The 22,758-nt window shown below is 33.5% G+C and overlaps 1 protein-coding gene across 1 annotated transcript; it reads right to left on the reverse strand.

The window, feature by feature from the left end:
• Positions 1 to 7,277: 7,277 nt before the first annotated feature.
• On the reverse strand, positions 7,278 to 14,207 carry LOC110098729 (protein DETOXIFICATION 14-like). Its single transcript, XM_020825640.1, has 9 exons — positions 13,977 to 14,207; positions 10,335 to 10,879; positions 9,983 to 10,069; positions 9,842 to 9,898; positions 9,508 to 9,746; positions 8,314 to 8,523; positions 8,109 to 8,163; positions 7,741 to 7,801; positions 7,278 to 7,634 (listed from the first exon to the last, which is right to left on the reverse strand). The coding sequence occupies exons 1-9, from the start codon at positions 14,205 to 14,207 to the stop codon at positions 7,278 to 7,280; spliced, it is 1,842 nt and encodes a 613-aa protein (XP_020681299.1).
• Positions 14,208 to 22,758: the final 8,551 nt, after the last annotated feature.

The following is a 22,758-nucleotide window of genomic DNA, read 5'->3' on the forward strand; positions in this document are numbered from 1 at the left end:
CGTGATGTGTAGGTTTGAGCCACACATCAAGGATTCCTTGGACTTTTGGGTATCCAAAGAGAGGGACTTATTCACCTAGTTTGGTTAGTATAATGAAAGAAAGCTAGGAGTTTGATTCCTTTGCTTGATATGGAATTATTTGCTGAATTTGGTTTAGCAAATAAATGATTTGGATAGAACTACTTGTTAATTTTTTTATTCAACGATTAGGTGATTTTTTATAGGTTTAATTCATTCAATATGGGTTAAGTGAATGTGATTTTCATACAACTTTTGGGTTGTAGGAAGAGGATAATTTCTATACAATTTTGGCTTGTAGGAAAAAATGAAGAGATGCAATTTTAAGATTGTAAATTAATAAAAGTTCTTTGAACATTTATTGTTCAAAGCGGGGAATGCATTCTCCTAGTTTGGGTTTAGGAGAATGATGGAGTTTACTACAACTTTTGAGTTGTAGAAATGAGGGAAGGAACATGCAACTTCTGGATTACAAATTCATGAATAAACTTGAACATTTAATGTTCAAAGAAAAAAATATTCATTTTTCTAATTTTAGAGCCAGGAAAGTGGAGAGGAATTTAGAGGTTTCTTATAGTTTAGGCTTGTAAGAAAAGAAGTGGTCCAAAGTGCAACTTAGGGATTGTAAATTGGAGGAGTTTCTTTGAATGTTTGGTATCCAAAGAGAGAGATTCATTCCTCCAATTTAGGTTGGAGGGATGGAGATGCAACTTAGAAGGTGCAAACTCTTGAGAGTTCCTTGAACAGTTGACATTCAAAAAAGGATGCACACTCTCCTAATTTAGGTTAGAAGAATGAGAAGATCTTCCTATAACCTTTAAGTTATAGAAAGAGATGAAGGATTACACAACCCATGGTTTGCATATGGGAGGACGAATCAATGAACTATAAGTTCAATTATACATAAACATTTACCAAATATATGTTAGGAAAATGAGGAAAGGGATGTGCAACTTGGGGGCTGCAAGCTTATGAACATTCCTTGAACATTTTATTTTCAAAGAGAATTGTACATTCTTCTAATTTTGAGTCTTAGGAGAATGATATGGTTTTCCTACAACTTTTGGGTTGTAGAAAGGGGAAAATGAAGTGCAACTTATGGGTTACATGTTGAAGGAAACCCCTTGACTGTTTGGTTTCCAAGGAGAAGACATCATTCACTTAGTTGGGTTTGAGTGAATGGAGAAGGGGGGAATTGGATTTGAATCCTAAGTTCAAGAGATTATCCATTAGTTTTATGTTCAAGATCTGATAAAACCCCCTAAAACTTTGGGGTTGAAGGAAGAAGATGTAACTTGAGAGTTACAAAACTTCATGAATTCTTTGAATATTTGGTATTCAAAGAGATAGAATCAATCACCTAGTTGAAGTCAAGTGAATGGAGAGAAATACTCATTTGTTGATTTTGTGACTCAACAAATGAAGGAGGTAGCTTAGGATTTAGCCCTAAGATCTAAATGTTTCATGCAATGATATGTTTGGAGACTTGAGAAGTCCCAAATAATCATGCATGAAAGAGGGAGATAATTGCTTATTGATTTTGTCTCAACAAACAAGAGGTGGATGAATTAGAATTCATTTCTAAGGTCTAACAACCATGTAATGATATTGGTTGAAGCCTTTTGAGGCTCTAAATTATCTTACATAAAAGGATATGTGTTGGTTTAGTGCTTCAACAAGGTGGAAAGCTTGAGATTTGGCTTCAAGCTCAATGATCCATGTACTATAACATTCAGAAACTTAAGGAGGTTCTCAAAGTCATGCATGGAAGAGGGGATAATGCTTATCGACTTTGTGTCAACAAGCAAAAAGGAAAGAACCTAAGATTTTTGGATCTTAAGTTAAGATTATTCATGCAATGAAAAGTTTGAAACTTTGAGACGTTCCAAATTATCATGCATGAGGGAGGAGAAACATGATCGCTTGTTGATTTTGTCTCGACAAATATGATAGAGTGCGCTTAGAATTTTAATCCTAAGGTATAAGATTCATGCAATCTAACACTTGGAGCTTTGAGAATGTTCCAAAATATCATACACGAAAGAGGATTCCCCATTTCTCCTTGGATATTGTGGATTCATGGAAAGAGGAGATGCGCACATGAAAGGAATTTCCGTATCTTTTAGAGTGTTTTGAACTCAATTTGAGGAGGGAAGATTGATTTCCTAAGGCTTTGGAGAGATTTCTAAATCAATTTTGGCATGATTTAGAAAATCTTAGATAGAAGAGATCTATCCCTATGACTTCTAGCAGATTTAAGATCAAATTCGGTATGATCTATGAAGAACCTAGGAGTGCATGCATGTGTAGATGATTCTCTAAATTAAGGAATTTTAGTAATTGAAAGCAATCAAGTATTTGGTTTTGCACAATGTTATACATAAACTTAATCAACAATATATTTTGTGGGATCTACAACATGAACTTTGGAAACTCTATACGAAACCTTACAATGATTTGATATTTCTAATAGTTGACTAAATTCATATTCAAGCACTCACAAAACCTCACTAGAGTCTACAAACTTCACCATATGCACACTTCTTGCAACTCATAAGTCACTTTTTCCATGAGTCATACTTGAAAGAAGGGTGCACACATTTAAGGTGAGTTTCAAGTTTATGTACATCCTCACATACTTAAATTGCTTCAACAAACAATCATTTCAAGATTTGCATTATTCCACACTCTTAGTTTTGTATTGTACAAGATATAAATTTAATTGATTCTTCATGTTGTGAGATTCGTTACATAGACCCTTAAAATTCTATGTCTCACAATGACTGGAGAGCCCAATTCAATTAGATTCAATTCATGCATTAAACAAAACTCTAGATATTATCAATTTAATGGATAAAAACTCTCCTAAAATTGGGTGTCAATTTTTCCAATACAATGCATTTTAATGACAAGTGCATGCAACTAATGACAATCTGAACCTATGCATCATCATTGACTTTGAGATCAAATGATAGCGTCTACCCTAAGGCATGATTTGAGGTGATGGATTGGACATAACATGAGTGCTTGAACATGCATTGGGAGGTCACTGAACACCAATCTGACAACCCTATGTGTGTCGACATGTCCCATTGACTCTGAAAAGAGAGTAAACAAATGAAAGTAACCAAACTTTCATTGTTTTGCGAGGAGGACAACGAGCAAGGGATTTTAGGGATGCAAAAATTAAATTTCTAAAGGACCTAAGGCTTGGGGATGTGAACCACACAACCATTAGGCTTGGGAGACCCTAGGCCTCACTAAGTTTTAGGATTTTACCTCACTCGGGCTGTCCAAGAGCTCCAATCCAAGCTCCAAGTGCGGTTCAAGGTGTTTTAAAGGCTCCAAACTATTGTCCAAGCCCTTTTGAAGGCTCTCCAAGCTACTTCCCAAGGTGTTTCAAAGGATCCAAACTGATATCCAAGGCAGTTTGAAGGCTCCAAGATGCTGCACAAAATGTTTGGAAGACAAATATGCTGTCCAAAATGTATCAAACCGTTGTCTTCAACATTTGAAGGCTTCCAGAAGCTACCTCCATTGTCCCGAGCTTATTGGAAATGACTTGGGAGGGAGATTAGGTCTTCTACTTCCCTTAAATGCAGTAGAAAATATCTAAAACAACAATTTGGTTCCAAATTTTGAAAGAGAAAATGGCCAACAACAATAGGAAAAAAGTTTTAGCTTCTTGTTTGGAGGGAGAAGACAAGAAGCCAACAGAAGAAATCCCCCTTCTTCACTAGGAGGAAGATATTCGATTGGCCCTACCTCTTGGCTAAATTGCATGCAAGGAAGAGAGGAACATTGAACTTCCTTTCTTGGTTAGAAAGCTCGCATGCAAGCAGGATGGGCTGCAAGGCTATTCTCTCCCTCTCGCCTCTTGTTTGCTTGGAGACGGATGCAATCCAGAGGCTCCACCCTCCTCTCTCACTCTCTTGTTCGGTTGGAGATGGATGCAAGCCAGAGGCTCTACCCTCTTCTCTCGCTCTCTTTCTCGTTCAGGATGGATGAAACACACACGGGGGAGCCGAATGGCTCCCCCTTCTCCCTTGCATGCTCTTGAAGAGAACAAATATCAACCCACCACCCAAAAATGCCCAATTAGGTCCCTTTTCATGCAAAACAAAAGATTTGGGGTGGGATTTCACATGAAATCTGAGCCCATCACTTGATTTCTTTATTTGGGAAGCTAGATGAACCTTAATTTGATAATGAGGGTTGAAATTGAGCCCGAATTGGACACTACCCAAATTGATTTGAGTTGATTGGGGTCTGAGTGGGTTCAATCAATAAAATTTCATGAAATTAAACATGAATTGATGCCAAAATGTGTCGAATTTGGCTTGACGAGGTTCAACTAGATTTGATTTGGATTGATTTGAATTTAATTAAATTTAATAGAATTTAATTAAAATAAGGCTAATTTTATGAAATTAAAATTTAAATTCAACAAATCGGGATCTAATTTCACTTTGGCTGCATTCGATAGAATTGATCCAGTACGATCAAGCATAGTTGGGCTCGATCGAAGTTGGCTCAACACGAAAATGTTCGTCAACAGTATTGAAATGAACTGATGGAATTCTTAGACATAGGATGCTTATATATTCTAGGTTTTATGGAGATTGCAAAACTCTAGGAAAGCCATAAGTTTTTCTTTTTACCCCTATAAGCTCGATAGAGATTTAGTGATGCATAAACTTCCATCCACGTCTAAAAATTAAGAGTCACATTAGTAAAATTATGTTATTTATATTTATAAGTCCAAAATACTTTATTTGCAAGAAAGAAAAGTTGGCTTAGCTCCGCTACAACAAGCGTGAATTTCTACTCCTATAATACAATAAATCTAAAAGTTATTATTTATTCAGGTCTTCCATCTACAAGTTTTCTATATTATAGAGAATTCCAAAAGAGATTGCCCTCAAAGGAAAAAGGGTCATTTCCTTTCGAAGTCTTATACATAGATATGTTCGAGTAGTAACATTTAAAATTTTCACAACTCTATACTTTTACAACTTGATCTAAGTAAACAAGAAATCTACACTTTACATATATAGGGACTCTTTGCATTTATATTTATCTTATTTACATTATAAATTAACTCTTTACAAGTAATAATACATGTGTATATACAAGGAAATGAAGTAAGATGCAATGCAATACATGAAAGTAAAGTGTTGTAGTAGGAAAGTAAGTGTGTAGAATATATGATATGACATCCAAATTATAGGAAAAGTAAGAAAACATAGTATATGATAAATTCCAAGCAAGGAACCCAATCATACTAAGAAAATCACCAACCTTTCCTAGATTAGAGGTTGTTATCCAAGTAAATAATTTCTAAAGTGTGTGATAGGCATGTGTAGAGTGAAAATGACATAAAGTTCTTTTACATGGAGGGACCACTAGGTCAGGTTCAATCCAAACCAAGCCTTTGGTCTAGGTTTAAGGAGTTGTAGGAAGGTTTTAGAGTCCAATCTAGCAAGCCACATGAGCTAGGCAAGAAAGAAATGAGCTATTTAGGGAGGTTGACCATTTAAGTGTTTTGGAGTGTTTGACCACTTTTACTAGTCAAAGAAGGTCAAGCACCCATAGCATAGAGCCTAAGGATTCTCTATAAGCTGATAGAATCAAGTTTATGGGGTTTGGTTTGATGGATTTAACGTTTATTAGAAGGATACTATGATTAACCTAGGTTTTACTATTTTATAGGGGTTGACTAAGTCAGCTCACTATGAATGGTCTAGGCTATGACTTCCATATGTTTAGGAGGTGAAATAGTCTAGGCTTGAGTAATGGGGCAAGTCCATTTGATCACATGGGAGGATTTGACCCAAGATAAGCTAGTTTGATCAATTACTGGTTGAGTTGACCAAGACAACCTTAAACTCAATGGAGTATACCAGACATGTCCAATCCTTTAGGAGCTTTGATAGGGTCGATTAGGTGAGGTTTTGTGGAATGATGTAGGTTATCAAATGTATGCAAGGTTTTGATCTACTAGGCTAGTTTGACCTAGCTGAAGTAGGTTGAGTGGGTTAACCCTTTGCTTGGGGAGCTGGGGTTGATGTGTTTAGTGTATGAAGCTCCTAAAGTTGAAGTTTCTATAGGGTTTGAGGTGAACAGGCAAATGTCTTGCATAGTGTATTCTGCTAGGCATATATAAAGTAGATTAGGGTTTAGCCCTTGACTCTTGAATCAACCATGGCATAGTTTAGAGTTAGATGGGCTCAGAGATGTTTATGTTTAGATTTTAGGGTTTGGGAGTCTAATGGGTAGGTCTAGGTCATCTAGATTAGTCATTGAATTTAAGATAGGGTACTAGGCAAGTTAGTGTTTTACATGGCAAGATAACAAACCTAGGACTGGGTCCCTATTGCTTGATAAAACCATGTAACACTATAGAAATACAATGATAGGCTTTAGATGGAATTTTAAAATTTGGGTATAAATGACCTCAGTCAAAAATGAGATCAACACACAACAAATTCAACGATACATTTAACAAATTTAGTGTTTTAACTAGCATGATTTTTTGCATCAAGCAACCAGTGAGCCTTTAAATATTATGAAATGGGTGATATTCACCTCATGACCCTTGACTTTCGAGATCCTATCTATTTGATCCCACTTCTCATTTGTGAATTGGAAGTGCTAAGCTTTGCTCATCCTCAAAAAAAACTTCAGGTCTTGTAAATAACACAAGCAAGGAAAATATTATACAATGTGCATGAAATATAATAAGACATCAACTACAGGAAAATCTTTTGTTACCGTCGGACTTTCCGGCAGCAATAGTTACATCGAAACAACCGACAATCTTACTGGTGGAATATGTACCGGTAAATTAACGGTGAAATGTCCAATGAAATTTCTGCTGTTAAAACACCAACACATATTCCGTTGTGTTTTCGCCGGTATTTTAAAGGTTTCAAGAGAATGTTCCTCCAGAATTAACCGGCAGAATTATCGGCGAATATTGTGCCAGCTTACTTAAGCTCAACAAAATGTTACCGGTGGATAATATGCCGGTACTATAATCGGCGGATAATCCGCCGGAAAATTTGATTATAAGATCCTATTTTGACCCGTCCGCCATCTTAATATAACTGGCGCATGATTTTTTTTTATACAAGTTATATTGCGGGAATCAGTTTTAAAAGTTAGTTTGTTTTTTCTTCTTTTTTTGTTTATGCTATAGGATTATGGCAGATTTTCAGTTGGAAATACCGTCGGCAACACTATACAACGAAAATGAATCATCGTTTCTCATGTACATTTGCACCGGACTTTTCGGCGGAATATCTGCCGGTAATCTCCGTCGATAATAGTGCGACGATTGAAGGTGGCAGATTATCCGCCGGTATTTCTGGAGTACAATTTTCGCCAGAGATACCGGCGAAGAAAGCGCCAGAATTTTCTAACATAAAAGACGCCGGTTTCACATTGTTTTGGCACCGGGATGCGCCGGAAACACCGCCAGAAACATTTCCGGTGGAACATTTCGCCAGTTTAGATTTACTGACGCGCGAATTACCATCGAAACAATTTTCGCTGGTATTTTGCCGGAAAGAGAGAATTTCCGAAGGATTTCTAGTGTTACCGGCGGACTTAGTCTGCCGGTAACATAGTGTTCGGCAATTATAACATAAATCACAAACTGAAAACAGGAAATTTTTCAAACAACAGGAGCTTCCAAGTCATGTTGAATGGCGCCTATACATTTGCCTTTGCAGGTTGAAACTCAACGAGGCATATCATTGATGAAGTTTTCGGAGAGGTGCTTAATCACATGAAAATGTAAAAACAAAAAAAAAAATACTGAACTTTCAGAAAGGTCCTTTGCTCCATCTGGTGTGAGGTTTATCCCACGCTTGAATTTTATACCAACTTTACCACCAAATGTTTTGAATGCTGATTTTTTTCTGCTATATAACAACAATACCTTTAAATCATCCATATAATTTACACACTAAGTTGAACCAAAAATACTGCTTGCACTGGCATTGTGGATTCAGAACTATTTCTGAAAACCTTTCTCGATCATCTCTCAACCTTGAAAGACAGATCAAGAATGAATCCAGATTCACTTGCTGTCATTCACCAACGATACTGTTTCATCAAACAATCTCTCTCTTGCCCTATCTACCTGCACAATGTAACAATAAATTCAGAGTTAACATTTTCAAAAAATATTTGTTTCACGATTAAATTCACAAAGTGTAAGCATTGAATGTACGTATACTGCGAGTCAAGATTTGAAAAGTTTATTTATCAAGTCTAAATTTGAAGTACTAGCCTGCTGCTCCCAGTTTGTAAAAATTGTCACAACAGAAAGCAAGATTGTTTGTGCCGTTGATCCACAGAGTATACCAACCCAAAGCCCCTTCCCTCCAATGTGCAATACAAAACCAAGGACCACAGCTGTTGGGATTCCAATCAGATAAAAGGCGAAGAGGTTTACATAAGCACCAATATGCTGCCATCCGCATCCTCTAGCAACACCTAAAAGTACAAAATGAAAAATATCATATGAAAGTTATAAGCATTGAAAAACTATTTAGTATAAGGAAGATCTACTAACTTGGTTTCACTTTATTTGTTTACAGCTTTGAGATAGTAGAAGCTTTTTCTTAACTTTATTTAATCTTCTTTATTTCTTGGAACAAAATAATCCATGCGGGCTATAATTATCTTGTACGAGTCAGTCCAAGTAGAAAGTAAGTCCAACACATTGACATTTTGATAAATTAATACTTAATCATTATTTTACAATAAAATCTATGTGATTGGAACTTTTATAATTACTTAAGCACCAGATTTTTATTCACGCGAAACCTAAGCTCCCAGTTTATTCACTAAGATTATGCTTGATTGCCCCTTTCGAATCTCACTTCTTTGAATGAAGAAACGGTTAATAAACCAATAAATTTGGTCCATGGTTAATCAAATGCTAATTAACAACTTGAATACTAAGCTTTTACACATTCTCTCCACCAAAGCTTTTAGATGCTTGTTTTCTTTTAACTAAAAGGTGTTGGGCTCTACAAAGTTTCTTTCTATTACGTTTTATCTACTATTAAAACATGAAAATATCTATTTTCCATTCCTTTTGAGCTCATTTATGATCAGTAATTTTCGTCAGATTATTTTCCAGAACTAGTGATTGCTCTGCCTCGCATAAATAGGCAGCGGGACTCTATTTTACAACTGATTTATCTGAATATTGACTGTTGAATGGCACTTTTTCCAGAGCAAACTATTCTACCAATAACTTGCAAATCATTAGCTTTATGCCAACTATTTGGGTCCGATTGATGAATTATAATTCTTACATGTTAATTATCATAATAAACTGCATTCATATTTTAAAGTTATAAGATAGTTCTGTAGGAATTGAACCTCTTGCAAAAAAAGGCTAAAAAAAATAAAAAAATATTAAGTTTTAGGGATGAATGTGTTATTACGGAACAGAAAAATCTAAATTACCTGACAGAACACCTTGAAGACTATCCATGAACACTGATAGACATACCAAAGGAACCATATCCTTAACGTAATCTGCTACCTCCTTCTCATTGCTGTAAGCATAACCCAGGATGTAACGCATGGAGAACAAAGTCACACTTGTTATGATGGCCTCCATCACTGTAATAAACATCACAACATGTACAGCTAAGCGTGCTCCTTTCGGATTTGCAGCTCCTAATTCGTTAGCTATCCTTGTGCTAATAATACAAGCAATGACCCTATCAATGTTATACACCTGTAGACATGCATATCATCTCACACTAATAATTGAACTGTTAACTTTAGAACTTACCTAGCTGAAGCTCCGAGTCCATATGGAATGTTGTAAAGCAGTGATATGGTTGTGAGACTGTTCACAAAGATTTAAAATCATTGGAGAATTTTTCCAATAGCAAAGATCTACTAATATTTAGAAGTTTTGATGGCTGCTTACCATATTGAAAGCACAGAGGTTTCCAATTTTGGTTTTGGTAAGAGGCCAGAAAGAAGAACCAGCATTTCAAATGACCAGTATTCCAGACTGCAATTAGTTTGGTAAATTGTAAGAAACTGGGATTCTTGTTAGTTGCATTTAGAATGCATGTATAGTAAATCTTTGCCAAGCAAATGTTGTTGATTTTGCTGCATTTACGTTGCAGCAAATCTGCTAAATAAATAAACTCTGAGGTAAATTTTAAATAAAACATGAGAATATTACTTTGCAATACAAGTCTCACTGAAATTTTGAAGAGCATCCATATTTCAAACTAAGCACACATATGTAAAATGCTTAAATATGTTTTTACCAAATCATGACTGCTGTCGGGCATGCAAGCCTTAAGAACTCATTAATTCCGTTGAAAGCCTCCTTTAAAAGCGACAAGGAGATCTTCTTGCAAGAAGTAGACTGAAATATATAAAGTCCAAGCAAAATTGTATTCATCCAGTATGATATGCTTATGGAAAGAGCAGCCCCAACAGTTCCAAGTCCGGACTTGAAAACCAAAAACCAAGAGACTGGTATGTGAAAGCAAAGAGTTGCTATAGAGCTAAGAAGCATGGGAAGAATGACACTTTGTGACTGTAGAAACTTCATCAACGGTTGAGATATGGCATAGGCAAAGATTGCTGGGATAGTCCACACTGCATACTTTCCTGCTTCCTCTGAGATTTGTGGATCTTGACCAATGAACAGAAGCAATTTCCCCAGTGATAGCCAAATAATAGAAATGGGAAGGCTGACTAATATAAGAGAATAGATGGCACTGTATGTGTGTATTCCAAGTTTCTGGTATTGCTGTGCTCCATATGCTTGGCCACATAGAGTTTCCAATGCACTTGCCATCCCAATCTGTTGTTCATGAAAGAAATACTAATTACTAATCCAATGATATAGGTTTATGCTCTGTGCCATTCTTAGCAGTAAGTATTATTCACCTTTACGGTGTGAATATTTGAATTGTTGATTCTGCAATCAAAACGATGATCTTTATATGCCATTTAATTAAAGAAAATGTTCATCTTTATATGTGGAAGCTTTAAAGTATATGGAGAGAATTAAGAATAAATTCTAATTGTGTTCAACAATCAAATGATGGAATCCAATAAATTCAGAAATTTTCATTTCTCAGCAATTACTGTTCTTGAAGAGATATGCAACCAAAGTGGCCCTCAGTATTACATTAAAAATATACTGCAATGGGAACTGATAAGTTTATTTTACTGCACTTAAAAAATTGATTTTTTGTAGATTTTCGATAATGTTTTTACAATGTTTTGTTTTGTGAAAACAGCTCTGAAAATAATCAAAGAGGTTCTTTATTTGATATGAACAATATATATATATATATAATTAAAGATCTTATAATAAATAATATAATAACTAAATGCTCAATTAAAACACATGTTTATTAATTACTAAATTATTCAAATAAATAATTTGTCTTATTGCTCATTATTATTAGGATAATATGACAATCTAATATTTCATCAATTAATCCAATAAAAATAAGTAATCTAATTAATAGTTCGAAAATCGCTAGGCAAATTAGGAATTAATTTTCCAGCTAATCATTAAATTATTATATAATTTATTTTAAACTTTTATTAGAATTGTTTATGCATAAATTAATAATTAGGTTGCCAAATTGTTATAGTTAAATGTTGTGTTTATGAATAAACAGAATAAACAGGGCCATTTATTAGGTATTATTTAATAAATTTAATTTCTATTTGCTGATAATGCTAATTAATTATAATTAATCAATTATTTCAGTTATGGATAAGTTAGGATATTGAGTTATTTAAGAAGCAACTACTAACATAATAATTTATTTTAATCAATTATGCATTAATTAGTTAGGGGTTATTTTTTTTTGGGACATTTAGGCCAATTAAGGCAAACTCACACACACCACGCATACACAAAGACTCGAACCCAGGACCTCTTAGTTGAAGCATAAGCTCTCAACCAACAGGCCAAGATGAACTGTGTAGTTAGGGGTTATTTGATTAGATGTATTTAAAATGCATGCATTTTCAAAATATTGAATAGATCGAATGAACTTAATGTATGCTGAATTTAATGAGTTTTTTTAATTTTTTTTGGGGGATGTAAATAAAATCATCGAAATTTTTTTTATTTTTATTTTTAGCTACGATATATTTCAAATATATAAAAAATCTCACTTACCAGTAATGTGGATGAGCAGGACATTGGGAAAAAGATGACTCGGAGAATGAAGGCAATGAGTGGCTGAGTGCCAACTTGGTTCATTTAAATCCAAGAGAAAACCATTTGTTTGTTATTATTATTTTTTTGTTATCTCTAGCGCTTAAATGATGGGTTTCCCGACACATTCATCAATTTTTCTCCTTAAATTTTGTTCTATGGCTACACAGGCCGATGTTTTGTCCTGGTCTTCATGCTCATCAATATTTTATTCTTCTATTGCATCCAATCTTGGTTCTCCTCAAAGAGTAAGTGCATTATTTAATTTTTGGGAAATTTATATACTATCACTTTATAACATCCTATTTATATATCTAACACCTAAAACTTTAATATTACATATATACGACTCTATATTATTTTAATATCAAATATGTCACTCATATTTCCTTCCTACCACTCACATATTTCATTTTTACCACTCATATTTGATATAAAAATGAACTATGGGTGTTATATATGTAAATCTCTTTATTTTTCAAGAATACAACAATAACATTAGGTGATGATGATGGGATGACAATGATGATGATAGTGATGGGAGAGAATGTGTCATGGCTAGAATGATGTGGATGGGATCAGATGAGGCTGATAGAGAGAGAATGAAAGAGGCTAACATGATAAAATTTATCATAAGGTTAGGGTGGTATAACAATGACAAAGATACGTAATAATGAGAGATGCATCATGACAAAGATAGGTAGGAAAAATTAATTGTTGAGGTACAAGATGCAAGTGATTTAAACAAACCAATTCAAACAAATTTAAATTCAAACAAGACCAATATCTCAAAGTTCCGCTTTGTATTTTTTTTTTCTCAAATTAAATACCAACAAAAAACAAATCAAATACATATAAAGTGAATATAATGCGCCCATAATACATTAAATCAAATATCCCATTAATAAATTATTACATAGTGTCAATTATATATAACTAATGATTATGGTAGTACACCAGCATAATTGATAGAGCTTATACATTACTTTTGTGTGCTTGAAGAAAGATCAAATATCTTAAAATTTAGTCTCAGACATTTTATTGGTATGTTTAAGGTGAATAAGCATGTTTTACACATCTCATCTTGACCTGTTGGTTAAGAGCTTAGACTACCAACTAAGATGCCTTAAGTTTGAGTCTTTGTGTATGCTATGTGTGTGTGAGTTTGACTTAATTGGCCTAAAGGTCTCAAAAAGAAAAAATGAACATGTTTTCTAATTAACTGTTGTATGATTCAAAAAAAAAAAAAAAAAATAGAGAAAGAAATATCACTTATAATAAAAACAAATAAATAATAATTAACGCTTATTATTATTATTATTCTTTTTTAAAATAAAAATTAAAGCTGATCTCTACATCGTAATAAAAGGGAAGTCTAAAAAATGCTTAGAATATTCAGTATTGTTAAAACTAATGAGTTAATATTCAAAACTTGTGAAATAATGGATACTCCAGAGCATGAACATTTCATTTCATCCCAGTTCTATCCTACTTGCTGGACATCAAACTTGCTATCCTCACCACTCTCAATCCGCAGAAGTAACTTATCTCATAAACCAAATGGAAACAGACCAATACGTAATTGGCAACGTATTATTATGCCCACAACAAGATCAATGCGCGTCGTTCATTATATGTGTGCTAACTCACATAATAACGTACTCGATAAAAAAAATAAAAGTTCAGGCTAAATCGAGCATTACTGCTTATTAATTACCAGAATAGTAAAGCCAGTAACACTGGTGAGAGAGGCAGCAATAGAGGCTCCAGCCAGCGGTAGCTCGCCGAGATGCCCCACCAACATCATCGATATCACATTAATCATATACTGCACCACAGAAACAACAACCATTGGTACTGCCACTCTCCCAAGCCTTCCTCCCTCTTCCCTAAACTCCACACCGGTTGTCGCCTCTTTCTCTTCTTTTGCAAGCAAGCCTTGCTCCATCGACGCTCAAGAAACTAAAACTAAGGTGAATCACTCTAAGTTTTAATGGGTATAAATATTTGAATGGCGGTGTGCTGTACCTAAAGTTGGATATAATTGATACTCGCTCTAATCAAGATGGATGGTTTGGATCATTAATTGGTCGGCCGATTTTTTTTCACGTTAATTATAAAAATAAATAATTTGGGAGAGCATGTGATTGTAATGTCTGTGGAAACAGTTGGGGTTCTGCGTGGAAAGGGGATGGCCAATTCGTGTGAAATTTCCAGCCGTTGTAGTACAATACATGAGCGACGAACAGCATTTGTTTTTTTTTTTCCTGTTTTCTTTTTAAAATGAACGACCCATTTTTACTACAACTAAGGATGGCCTTGGTTGATTTCGGTCGTGGCCTTTGGCCTGATTCTACGTTCTTTTGATCAAATTATCTAAAATAAATAAAAAGTATTTGATAAAAAAAATGGGGAAAAAAATGCATTTTCTAATTGAACAATTCAAAAATGCACCGGATGAATAAAATTAATTAATTTGGACTACCCCAAAAAACATTGAAGCTGTTTAATCAAATTTCAATTATTCAATAATCGAAATAGTAACTAATTGAATTATTCAATCAGGAAATTAAACTAAATAATTCTAAGAAAATTAGAGTAAGCTCCCAAGTAAATCTATGGAATCATGTTTACAGCCATTGGGATGTAATATATATTGAAATTTGGTAAAAAAACAAAGAATTTTAGCATTAAAGTTTTTGTTCATGCAAATCAGTGGGAGAAATTCTCTAATGCATTTAAAAATTAATTGCAACATATTAAAATCCTTCAAATTTTCTCATTATAATTTAGGTTATTTATCTAAATTTGAGAATTGAAATAATTAATTTTTAGTTATGAAATAAAGCAAATCATCCCCAAAAATTCGAAGAAAAACTGGGGATATTTAATTGCATGCGTTTGGTGCGTTTGGCCATCCAAAATTTCCCATGACCAAATGCAATAAACATGCATGGATATTGATTTTCTAAAGATAGTTTACACAGAAAAATGCTTTATTATCACAAGAGTAAACATCATGCTAATCGAAAATTATCATATTCTTAAAATGACATTTTTAAATTATCAACAAAGTTTGAAGATTTTAGAAATAATTAGAAAATTAAATAGTGAGCTTTTCTGATCTTTAAATTACAATAGGCAATAAAACTATAGAGAAAATTTTTACTCGATCCCCCATGCATAAATGCAACTATGGTAAAAAAATTCAGATTATTTGGTTCAATAATGGGATGTGCACAAAAGATCTAGTAAATCCTTAAAATTTCGCTATGTTTTAATATTAGTTGTTGGATCATTTTTTTAAACAAAACAACAGCTACAATTTCATCTTCCACCCCACGATAAAGTTGAAACATGACTTTTAAGTTAGCTTGTCAATGTCAACCCATCAGATTCAAAAGAGATATTCTCCTGGCATAGCAGACCAATTGAGTATTAGAGAGAAATTATTCTAAATGAGTGGAAGAGGATAAAAACAAGATGAACTTATATTATAAAATTTTCTCTCTTACATCCATATGACAAGACTCAATGCCTATTTATACTAGTTCAAAGATAATTCTAGAAACCTATTCTAGAGATTTCAATAATAAAGACTCAACTACCAACCACCAAGAGTTATTGCATTTTTTATATTTTTCTTCCATACAATTTACTAGATACACAAAAAACTCAAACATTAATTATGGTTTATATTTCCAACACTCCCCCTTAAACAAAAATTTTTATCAACCATTCCAAGAAGTATCTTTAATTTTATGAACTGTTATGCATCTAATGGCTTTGTGAAAATATTTGCAATTTGATCTTCAGATTTCACATACTCCACTTGAACTTCTTTATCTTTGATCTGATCTCTTATGTAATGAAAACGAACATCAATATGTTTGCTTCTCTTGTGATAAACTAGATTTTTTGATAATGCAATTGCTGACTTATTATCAACATAGATTTTTGTAGCTTCGCCTTGAGAATATCCAATCTCTTTCAGTAGATTTCCTTAGCCATATTGCAAGACATACACATGATGATGTAGCAACATATTCAGCCTCACAAGTAGATAGAGCAACAATTGGTTGTTTTTGTGAGCTCCATGAGAAAGCAGTGTCGCCCATATAAAATAAAAATCCGCTTGTACTTTTTCTATCGTCTTGATCTCCAGCCCAATCACTATCTGAATATCCTGAAAGTTGAAATTCATTAGAATGAGAATATAGAAGTCCATGATTTTGTGTACCTTTAATATATCGAAGAATTCTCTTGGCTGCCTTCAAGTGTGTCTCAGTGGGATTTTCCATGTAGCGGCTAACAATTCCGACTTCATATAGAGTGTCCGGTCTTGTACTTGTTAGATACCTCAGGCTTCCGATCAAACTTTTGAACATAGTTGGATCGACTGTCTTTCCTTCTTCTTTCTTTGATTGTTTGATTCCACATTCCATTGGAGTACTTACTGGATTGCAATTCTCCATGTTGAATTTCTTTAGAACTTCTTTTGCATATGTTTCTTGTGTGATAAAAATTCCTTCTTTATTTTGCTTTACTTCAATTCCAAGAAAAAATGACATGAGTCCAAAATCTGTCATTTCAAATTCTTTTACCATCGTTTGCTTAATCTCCTTGAATAAAGTGGATTATTTCCAGTAAAGATAAGATCATCCACATATAAGCAAACAAGTAATATATCTCCATTATTATATTTTTTCAAATAGAGGACATTCTCATAAGGGCATTGGATATAATCGTTTTGTTTGAAGTATGAATCGATTTTTGCATTCCATGCTCTTGGAGCTTGCTTTAACCCATATAAAGCCTTCTTTAATTTATAAACTTTTGATTCATGCCCTTCTTTAATATATCCCAGTGGTTGTTCGACATAAACTTCTTCTTCAATGACTCCATTTAAAAATGCGAATTTAACATCCATTTGATAAATAGAAAAATTATTTTGTGAAGCAAGAGAAATAATCAAGCGAATAGTTTCCATACAAATAACTGGAGCAAATACTTCATTGTAGTCGATGCCTTCTTTCTGCTTGTATGCTTTTGCTACTAGCCCTGCCTTGTACTTTTCTACTACACCTTTTGCATTTTTCTTCACTTTGTATATCCATTTTACACTAATAGCTTTATGTTCTTCTAGTAATATTGTGAGCTCCCATGTTGCATTCTTTACTATAGATTTGATCTCTTCATCCATAGCACATCTCCATCGTTCATCTTTTATGGCTTCTTCAAATTCAATTGGTTCATTATTTGCAAGTGAGCAAATAAAATGAAGTTCGTTAGTTACCTCATAAAGCTCTCTTAAATTTTCTGTCTTCCTTTGCCTTTGATTATCTTCTGAAGTATTTGGAGAATATGAATATTGCAAGTTTGTAGACAATTGCTCTTCATCTTGTAGCTCCACTGGTACTTGCTCTTCCTTTTGAGTATCTTTATTTTTCTAATCCCATGCTCCTTCTTCATCAAACTCAACATCCCTGCTAAAAATAATTTTTAAAGTTTTGGGATCAAATAATTTATAAGATTTAGATTGATACCCGATGAAGATGAGTTTGGAGCTTCTTTCATCCAGCTTAGTTCTTCTTTGTTCAGGGACATGTGCATATGCAATACTCCCAAACACCTTCAAATGAGATATATTTAGCTTTCTTCCTGTCCATGCTTCTTGTGGTGTCATATCTTGTAAGCTTGAAGTTGAGCACCGATTGAGTGTATAGACAGCACATGTCACTTCCTCGGCCCAAAATGTTTTAGGCATACTCTTGCTTTTGATCATGCTTCGTACCATATTAAAAATAGTACGATTTTTCCTCTCCGCTACTCCATTTTGTTGGGGTGAAAATGGTGCTGTTAATTGATGTCGAATACCATACTCTTCACAATATTCTTTGAGTACTTTGGACATAAATTCACTCCCTCGATCTGATCTAATGAATTTTATTAAAAATCCACTTTCTTTTTTTGTACTTGCTTTGAACTTCTTAAACATAGTGAAGCTTCTGATTTTTCTTTCAAAAAATAAATCCATATTTTTCTTGAATAATCATCAATAAAAGTTAAGAAATATCAATGCTTACCAAAAGATGCTGGAGCAATGGGTCCACTTACATCCGCGTGGATTAATTAAAGAGGCTTCTTTGCTCTAAAGCTTGCTTCATTTGGAAAACTCTTTCTTGGTTGTTTTCCAAGTACACAACCTTCACAAATTTGATTTGGATGATTGATATCTAGTAAGCTATGCACCATTTTTTTTTACATATTATTTAGATCTTCAAAATTTAAATGCCCAAGCCTCGTATGCCAAAGCCATGATGGATCTTTCACATTTGTCTTTAAACATTTTATCACTCCATTTTTTATATTAAGAATAACCATTATATTTCTTATCATCTCCACTTGGGCAATTAATTCATTTGAATTATTTTTAATTGTGAGCTTTCTATCCTTCATATGAATGTCAAATCCTTTCTCAAGTAATTGCCCCAAGCTTAAAATATTGCTTTTCATATCCGGAACATAATAAACTTCAGGAATAAATTGATGGGTTCCATCTTTAAGAAAAATAAGGATTTTACCTTTTCCTTTTACCAGAATTTTTGAAGAGTCGCCAAAATAAATTTGGCTCTCCATCGCCTCTATTTCTACGAACATGTTTTTATCCCAGCACATATGATTACTTGCTCTAGTATCTAAATACCAATTGTTTTCTTTTTCATCTTCTTCTCCTTTCAATGCTAATAATAAGACTGGATCATCTTCCTTCTCTTTAACAAAATTAGCTTTCTCTTGATTATGATAACATTCAAAAGCATAATGACCAAATTTCTTGCAAATATAACAACGAACATGAGATTTTTTATACCTTTGATATTTTGGCTCTTTCTTCCACTCTTCATTTCTTGAGTTGTGATTTTCTTCATTATTTCTTTGATATCTACCACGTCCTCGTCTACGTCCTCGACCTCTTCCAAAGCCATGACCGCGACCTCGACTACGACCTTGTCCATAAATGTCTCGTTCATTTGAATTATCTTCATTTTTTATGTCGTCTTTGTCACTTTTCAATGAGAGCTTTGATTGGAGAACTTGTTCGATAGTATCCTATTTTTTTTTTAAATTTTTTCTTTGCTCATAAGCCATCAAAGAACCTATTAGTTCATCAATGGTCATTGTCTCTAAATCTTTAGCTTCCTCAATAGCTACGACAATATTCTCAAATTTATTATTTACCGAGCATAAAACTTTTTATATCACTCGAATATCTTCTAATGGTTCTCCATACCTTCGTAGATGATTGACGATTATCAAGACTCTTGTGAAATAGTCCTCCACATTTTCTGCTTCCTTCATTTGAAGTGCCTCAAATTCGGCTCAGAGAGTTTGAAGTCGAATCTTCTTTATCTTGTCTATGCCTTTGTATGCAACTTGAAGTATCTCCCATGCTTGTTTGGAGGTAGATGCACTGGCCACTTTCTCAAAGTTTGCCTCATCAAGTGCTTGATAAATGAAGAAGAGCGCCTTCTTATCCTTCTTTCTACTTTCTTTCAATAGTTTCCTTTAGGCTGTTGATAATACTGCTTCTTCTTGATGCTCGACATAGCCTTTCTCGACTATCTCCCAAATATATTGAGAGCCAAATAGTGCCTTCATTTGAAGTCTCCAATTCTCATAGTTCTCCTTTGTGTGACGAGGCACTTGTAGATTCATACTACTTGCCATCGAACTTATCTCTGATACCACTTTGTTAAAGAGAAATTATTCTACATGAGTGGAAGAGGATAAAAATAAGAGGAACTTATATTATAAAATTTTCTCTCTTACATCCATATGCAAGACCCAATGCCTATTTATACTAGTACAAAGATAATTCTAAAAACCTATTCTAGAGATTTCAATAATAAAGACTCAGCTACCAACCACCAAGAGTTTTTGCATTTTCTAGATTTTTCTTCCATACAATTTATTAGATACACAAAAAACTTAAACATTAATTTTGGTTTATATTTCCAACATTGAGTTGATCTACTTGGACATAGCTTATGGAAAATGAGGGTCATCTATGGATAATAGACAACCATCTACACATGACCCTTCCAACTTCTCAATAGCCTAATGCTTGATATAGGGTTTAGGATTCTCACCAACGTAACCCATGGGGTTGGTTGAATTGGATCCCTCTCTTTTACAAGATAATTTATTTAAGACTCCTCATTGAGATTTGCATAACTACATTGGATTGTGGGGATAGTAAGGCACACCCTAGTTTAGAGGGGCTTAATAGTTGGAGCACATCATAAGGATTGAACTATTACTAAAAGCTCATGGGAATCTCCTTAAGCTTGGAGAACATGAAGGTGGAGAATAACAAACTCATTCTTATTGGACCCCATAGATAAGCAAGACATAAATAAGAAAGATAACTTATAAATCTCTGCATATAGCATGTCCTCACTACTCTATGGCAGGTTCATTATTTTCTAATTCCACTATAATCATCATTATATATAAATGACTTAATCCTTATCATTGATGTCATTGTCTTTCCTCCTTTACTCATCTTTATATAAACTAGGTAAAACAGTAAAAGCAGGTCAAGCATTGGGTTGAAAATATCTTTTCTCTATTCTCTTCCTTTTTCCTATTATTTGGTTTGTTGCGTTTCAAATACTCCTCTTCCAAAAAATTAGCTGAAGTTTCTTACGACTAATGTGAAATCTATTCTTAATATATAACTTACTACATCAAATTATCCTTCATGGAAATCACAGTTTTTGAAACTTTTCACTACAAATGGTTTTAATGGTTACCTTGATGGTTCTACTCCCAAACCCTCTAAAATTTTTTTGACTGCAATTGGAGATATTCATTCGAACCTGGAGTATTATACTTGGTTTCTTGTTGATCAGAATCTAGTAGTTGTTCTTTATTCAATAATTTATTCAACTTTTCTTCTGTATGTCATGAATCTTGACTTCTTTTCAGATATTTGGTAAATGATTTAGCATAGATTATAGTCTACTAATTGTTCTCACATTCTTCAACTCAAAAAATGAGTTGCCTCATCATATTTCAATGAAAGATTAAACCATGATGCAATATCTTTTTGAGATTAAAAGTAATGTTGATGCAATTGGATATATCGAATCTCCTTTGCCATCAGAATATATTCTTCTTTATACGCTAAATGGATTACCTTGCTCACATCAGGCATTTAAAATTGCTATTCATACATATTTGAGTCCAATTAGGTTGGATGACTTTTATTCTCTTTTTTGTAGTGAAAATTTGAATTTAGCATATTAATTCGTATGTGAGTTATCTATTTCCCCTTCTTTAGATTCCATACATGCATTTTATACTCAACGTGGTCACGCTCGAGTTCATGATTTCAACAAACACTTCTTTCCTTGATCAAATCATGGTAGAAATTTGTTGTTGGTGGATCGCTTAATTCATTTACTTCTATTGAATGCCAAATATGTGGAAATTTTTGGCATTCAACATTTAAATATTGGCATCATGGTGACTTCTCTTTTCCATCACTAATTTAAGCTTACATAATAGTGTTTGATTAAAATATGTGGTTTTGAAAAATATTAATTTTATTTGGGAAAGTTTAATTTTTGGAATAATAGTTTTGAAATTGAACGTCTTATTATGAATAATATATCACATCAGGAGGTGAACATATTGTTCTCTAATGGCTTCAAATTTTAAAACTTTGAATTCATCATGATTATCATAGTCAAACTCGGGGAAGAATTACATATGACCTTGGAGGGTTGACTATATTAATTTGAATAAATGGATCATTAATTTCATAATCAAAATTATAATATGTAATGACATATCTTTTTGGAGAAAAAATATCATTTATTATAAATCATTTGAAAATAAAATGATGATTGTCATATTTTATTTTTCCAAAGATAATTAATTAAATTTTTGAGGAATTGATGTTTGAAAATTTTTATCTGGGTTCTAAATCTCCTATGAGCGCAAGCCCTCATAGTTAATTACATCATAGGGAAATCAGACTTTCTTATGAAAACTCTTTATTAAAATAATGGTAGAAATTTTATTTAAGATTTTAAAGATTGATGTCAAATGAGGTAAAAATTAGAATTTTTAAATGTGATTGGATCAAATTTGAACACTTATTTCTGGAGGTCAAAGGAGGAAAAGTAGGAGGCACTTGGGATTCTAAAATAATTCAAAAATGCCCCAACCTATCTTAAGTGTTAGACTTAAATTTGATTAAAATAGATTTAGGTTTGAGTGATCAATTTTATTAGAAAGTTCGATTCAATTCTCGTAGGTTGATGTCTTATAGTTTGAGCCTTCCTCAGAACTTAAGTTTAAATTGGATACTAAAAATTAGTGGCCCAAACCTAGCTAATGCAATATAGGATCTAGACTTTTCTATGCCTGGATTGGGGAGCTAGCTAAATAACCTAGACACTTTAAACCATATATCCGGTCAAATTATG

Source organism: Dendrobium catenatum, unplaced genomic scaffold (assembly GCF_001605985.2).
Source record: "Dendrobium catenatum unplaced genomic scaffold, ASM160598v2 fragScaff_scaffold_1065, whole genome shotgun sequence".
Lineage (NCBI taxonomy): Eukaryota > Viridiplantae > Streptophyta > Magnoliopsida > Asparagales > Orchidaceae > Dendrobium > Dendrobium catenatum.